At 49.9% G+C, this 5,199-nt stretch overlaps 1 protein-coding gene across 1 annotated transcript in view; it reads left to right on the forward strand.

Annotated features, from left to right (window-relative positions):
- LOC107116556 (arp2/3 complex-activating protein rickA-like) overlaps positions 1-4,110 on the forward strand; it is a gene marked incomplete at its 5' end in the record, with an annotated part of 11,902 nt that extends 7,792 nt beyond the window's left edge. The window contains one exon of the mRNA XM_015418491.1: positions 2,700-4,110. Coding sequence (XP_015273977.1) covers positions 2,700-4,033 — 1,334 coding nt within the window. The remainder of the gene's footprint in view (positions 1-2,699) is intronic.
- Positions 4,111-5,199: the final 1,089 nt, after the last annotated feature.

Here is a 5,199-nt window from a genome sequence, read left to right on the forward strand (position 1 = left end):
TTGGCCTGATGAAGCCCCTAGCAGTTTATGGTGGCCTGGAGGGCACCCTTAGCAGAGGAGGAGGCATGCCAGTGGAGCATTTGTCGTCATGATTGGGTCAGATACAGCAGGTGGGGAGTGGGGGTGGAGAGCTCCAGCCTGTTGCTACCCGGCTTTCTCAGTCTCCGCTGATCTGTGGGTGCTGCTAAGCAGGAGCAGTACATGGCTGCACATGGCACAAAGTGCACACGCTGGTTGCTGCCACCAACCCCAGAAGGTCAGACCAGAACCAATGGGGTGAAATTAAATCAGAAGAGTTTTCGGCTAAACGTTAGGAAGAACTTCCTGACAGAGCGGTTGCTTAGTGGAACAGGCTTCCTCAGGAGGTGGCGGGCTCTCCTTCTGTGGAGGTTTTCAAGCGGAGACTAGATGGCCATCTGCCAGCAGTGCTGATTGTGTGAACTTGGGCAGATTACGAGAAGGGAGGGCAGGGAGGGTTGCCTCAGTGCTTGGTTCTCGTGGCCCTTTCTTACACGCCCAGGGAAATGCCGATCGCCACTTTGGGGTCAGGAAGCAATTTTCCTCCAGGCCAGTTTGGCTGGAGATCCTGGAGGGGGTTTTTTTGCCATCTTCTGGGCATGGAGCAGAGGCCACTGGGTGTGTGTGTAGGGGGAGGGTGTTTGTGGATGCGGTCGACATCTCCCGAGGCTCTGAGATTGTTGAGCACTTTAATGTATTGTATTTATTGTTTTTAAACTGTATAACTTGTTTTAAATGTAATTTAAATTGATGTTTTACTATGGTAAGATCTTTTACTATGTAAGCCGCCCTGAGCCCTATGGGGGAGGGCAGGATATAAATCTAATAAATGAAATGAAATGAAATGAAATTGTGAATTTCCTGCATTGGGTAGGAGGTTGGACTAGATGACCCTGGAGGTCCCTTCCAACTCTATGATTCTAGGATTCCTCACAGTCGTAAACAGAGCTTGACAGGTAACGCTGTCCTCCTTTCTGTGCCCTTTGCCACATGCAAATACACCCTCACCTGGAGTTACAGCTGTAAATTTAACTGAGTGACCAAGACAGTCAGGGCTTTTGGGGGGGGGGGGAACGACCAACTCTATTTAGGAAGAGAGGGGATTCAAACAGCTGATCAAAAGACCCAAGGATAGCCAGAAATGAGGGGTGGGGTATTGAGAGGGGGGAGAGATTGAGTGCAAGAACACTGCCAGACTGGCAAACAGCTTCCGAAATATATTCTAATGCACTCAGTTTTTATTAGGTCATTCCCTTTCCAAGCAGCACAGGAAATGTTTTTAATGGGCTGGTTAAGGTACCACCTCTTCCCTGGAAATTGGACTTTTCCTCTGATGAGTGGTTTCTGATTCCCACTTCTGGGGAGAATGGCCATTGGCAAGGAATTGGGCTCAGAAAAGAAGTTGTGGGTGGGGATTCACACCTCTCGCACAACAAAGAAAATCAGAGGCTTTAGCTAAAGGCACGGTCCTGAGAGGAAGGACGGGACTACAACGAGCTAAGCCTCTCTGGAGAGTTTACCCTTGCAAGGTGTCGCAGGGGTCATTTCCTGCAGGAGCGCACAGGAGCGGAGCTCCGGCAGTAAAGAGCCCAGGGGGCGGGCACATGCAACAAGCCCCACCCCCTGCTCCCAGCAGCCCTCAGTCAGAGCAAGAAGCAGCCAGGTAAGCTGCAGAGCCCCACCCCCCTGGACCCCCCCTCCAAAACAGTCCAGTGACACCTTTAAGACCAAGTTTTATTCAGGTACAAGCTCTCCCTCCTCTGTGAGGACAGTTCTGCATGTTCCTCCCCCCCCAATAGCTAGCAATCCAAAACAGTCCAGTGGCACCTTTAAGACCAAGTTTTATTCAGGTACAAGCTCTCCCTCCTCTGTGAGGACAGTTCTGCATGTTCCTCCCCCCCCAATAGCTAGCAATCCAAAACAGTCCAGTGGCACCTTTAAGACCAAGTTTTATTCAGGTACAAGCTCTCCCTCCTCTGTGAGGACAGTTCTGCATGTTCCTCCCCCCCCAATAGCTAGCAATCCAAAACAGTCCAGTGGAGCCTGAGTGGTGGGCGTTGCCTTCTGACACACTTCCGGTGACGTCAGGGGGTGTGGCATATGCAAATAAGGTATGCGAATGGGTTATGCTAATGAGTTCCTGCACCTCTTTTTCTACGAAATGACCCCTGAGAGGACATATCAGTCAGGGGGAATATGAGAAACAGGGAAGAAGTTACTGGGAAGGAACATCATGACAGGCCTGTATCCCCTGACCCTAATCCCCAGATAAATCCCGTTCAGGGTGCTGTAAACTTTGAAGAGTTTTGGCCACTTTGAGAAGTTGTGGGGAGGATTAATTAGGATAAGAGGAAAATCACTTCTCCCTCATTTTAATTAATTGCTCCCCACCAAAGGATTATCGGCTGTAAAGGGGGCTGAGCCTTGAGAAATCCATGGATTACACTCTGCCCTTCCTCCACGTGGTTCTTCCTTACTTGTTTTATCCTAACAACAGTCCTGTGAGGTAGGCTAGGCATTGGTTGACTGGCCCAAGGCCACCCAGTGAATGCCGGAGGAGATTGGGAGGAGGGCAGAGAAACTGTGCTCAAGAAGACACATTCTGTGAATCTTGCATTCCCCCAACCCCAGGAGAAGGCACACGAGAGACAGCACGTGCGCTTGGTTTTCATGTTTTGCAGACGATTCCAAAGCAGCAGAAGAGGCAGAAGCCAAGGAAGAAGAGGAGAAGACGCTGAATGAACTCGTGGACGTTTTGCAAGACATGGTGCAAGATATCCCCACAGAAAAGGCAGAACTCCCCCTACACACCATCCTCCTACCGACTGTCCCCCTACCGACTGAACCACCGGAGGTCGCGTCAACAGTCCTGGAGGTCGCGTCAACAGTCCTAGAAGCTTCCCAGTCGGAAACAGCCAGCACCGTTTGGGTCGATTTGAAGTCAACGCCTCAGGAAGAAGAAGTGGAGACACCAGAAACCGTTGTCGTGGCCGACCAAATTACCCCTGGCAGCCCAACATCCATTTTGGAAATGCAGAAAGGCACAAGTGAACTTGTTGTTCAGCATACCGATCAGACCGCTACAGAAAAACCACTGGTTAGTGTTTCACTCTTTATAAAAAAGTCTACTACCAAAAAGAGCGTTAAGAACTTTGATCAGCTGACAAATGGAGCCCTATCAAATCTGGAGCAGTCTCTGGAAAACGTTGAGAAATTAGATGGGATACTTGATACCTTCACTAAGAAACCAGTGGACCAGGAAAGTGAAGAGGGGAAGGTGCATAAGAAGAAGCTAACTGCGGAGGAAATCTTGGACTTGATTGAAAAACTAATCGAAACCCTAAAAAGTACACCGTCCTTCGTGAAAGAAGATCGAAATCTCTATAAATACATCCAGACAGCAGAGACCTACATTAAAGAGGCTCTGGAGCTGACGGAAAAAGCAGAGAAGAAGGTGCAGCAGGAGACTCCTGTCTTGCCTTCCACACACCCACCTGCACGAGAGAAGGAAATTCTCGTGGTGCACACCCCAGAACCTTTGCCAGTGCCCGTCCCAGAACCTTTGCCGGTGCCCACCCCGGAACCTTTGCCAGAGCCCACCCCGGAACCTTTGCCGGTGCCCACCCCAGAACCTTTGCCAGAGCCCACCCCGGAACCTTTGCCGGTGCCCACCCCGGAACCTTTCCCGGTGCCAACCGTGATCGTCCACTCAATATCACCTCCACCTGTGCCTCTAGCCGAAAAGGTAGAAGATGCCCAAGTGGAAATGGGGAAGTTAAAAGCATTTATTAACTTGCTGTATGGCTTTAGTCCCCATCTGACCACGTACACACAGAATGCGGCCCATAAAAAAGTGGCGGAGGACATTGTGGAGAGAGCCCTGGCCGTCCTTCATGCCATAAAGAGCGTTTTCTGTGGAAGCGAAGAAGCTCGGAGCAAACAAGCCCTCAAAGAGCTGCTGAAGGAGGACATGGAGCTCGTGAACCAAGCCATGAAGACGAAGAGAGTCTCTTAAGAAGAAAGACCCGTCTTGTTTCTTGGTAGCGTAGCTGTTTCTCATCAAACACGTGTCTGATCAGAGGCCCCTTTGTAACAGCCATCTTTCCGGGTGTTGTAGGCATTTCCAGGTCTGGAATTAAATGTTTATTTCTAAATAAAAATCTCTCTTTCATTTTTCATCCTCCTGTTGAACTGATCTTTGAGAGACTTATAGTTGGAATTTAGACTTAATGTAAATTATTGAAGAATATAGTTAAAGGTTGTTGGAGAAAAGTCTTGCGTTAGAGCACAAAGTGACTATCTGCAAACAAAAAATGAAAAGTGAGGCAACTCTTGCCCTTCTAGGGTAGCCTCAACCGTATGAGGACGTCAGGGTTCTGTTGCCGAATCGGGTCCAAGGTCACATGAAGCCGCCTTCTACTGAAATCAGACTACTGAGTCATCTACATTAGAGCCAGTTTGGTGTCGTGGTTAAGTGCGCAGACTCTAATCTGGGAGCACCGGGTTTGATTCCCCACTCCTCCACTTGCACCTGGCTGGATGACCTTGGGCAAGCCGTAGTTCTGATAAGAGCTGTTCTTGAAAAAGAGCAGTTTCTGTCAGAGCTCTCTCAGCCCCACCCCCCTCACAGGGTGTCCGTCTGTTGTGGGGAGGGGAAGGGAAAGGAGTTTGTAAGGCACTCTGAGACACCTTTGGGTAGTGAAGGGCGGGGTATAAATCTAGTCTCTTCTTCTTCTATTCAGACTGGCAGCAGCTCTCCAGTCGAAATCTTTCACATCACCTCCTTCCCGGTGCTTTCAACTGCAGATGCCACGGTTTGAACCCGGGACCTTTTGCATGCCACTGAGCCACTGTACCTCCCAGTCTAAGCCAAAGCTTCTACTCCCAGAGTCGGATTCGACTGGCTTTTGAGCAAGAGAAACCTTTACCTAGCAGTCAAAAAGAGCAGCGTCAGGTGCTTCTAGGAAGTTCCCAAGTGGGCACAGCAGGAGTAGGTTGTCCTTTTTGTTTCCCTGGCAACCAGAGCTGCCCAGCCATTGGATGTGGAGGCTCCATTCCTACTTTTTCTGGTGTGTTGACAGGCCCACCCTCCGTGCATGTCTTCTGTCCTTTATGGGGGAAAGTCATCTGTGGCTGTGGCTGTCATTGCCGGGGCAGACCCAGATGTTAAAACATCCCAGG

This window comes from Gekko japonicus, unplaced genomic scaffold (assembly GCF_001447785.1).
Source record: "Gekko japonicus isolate JY-2015 unplaced genomic scaffold, Gekko_japonicus_V1.1 scaffold275, whole genome shotgun sequence".
Classification (NCBI taxonomy): Eukaryota; Metazoa; Chordata; class Lepidosauria; order Squamata; family Gekkonidae; genus Gekko; species Gekko japonicus.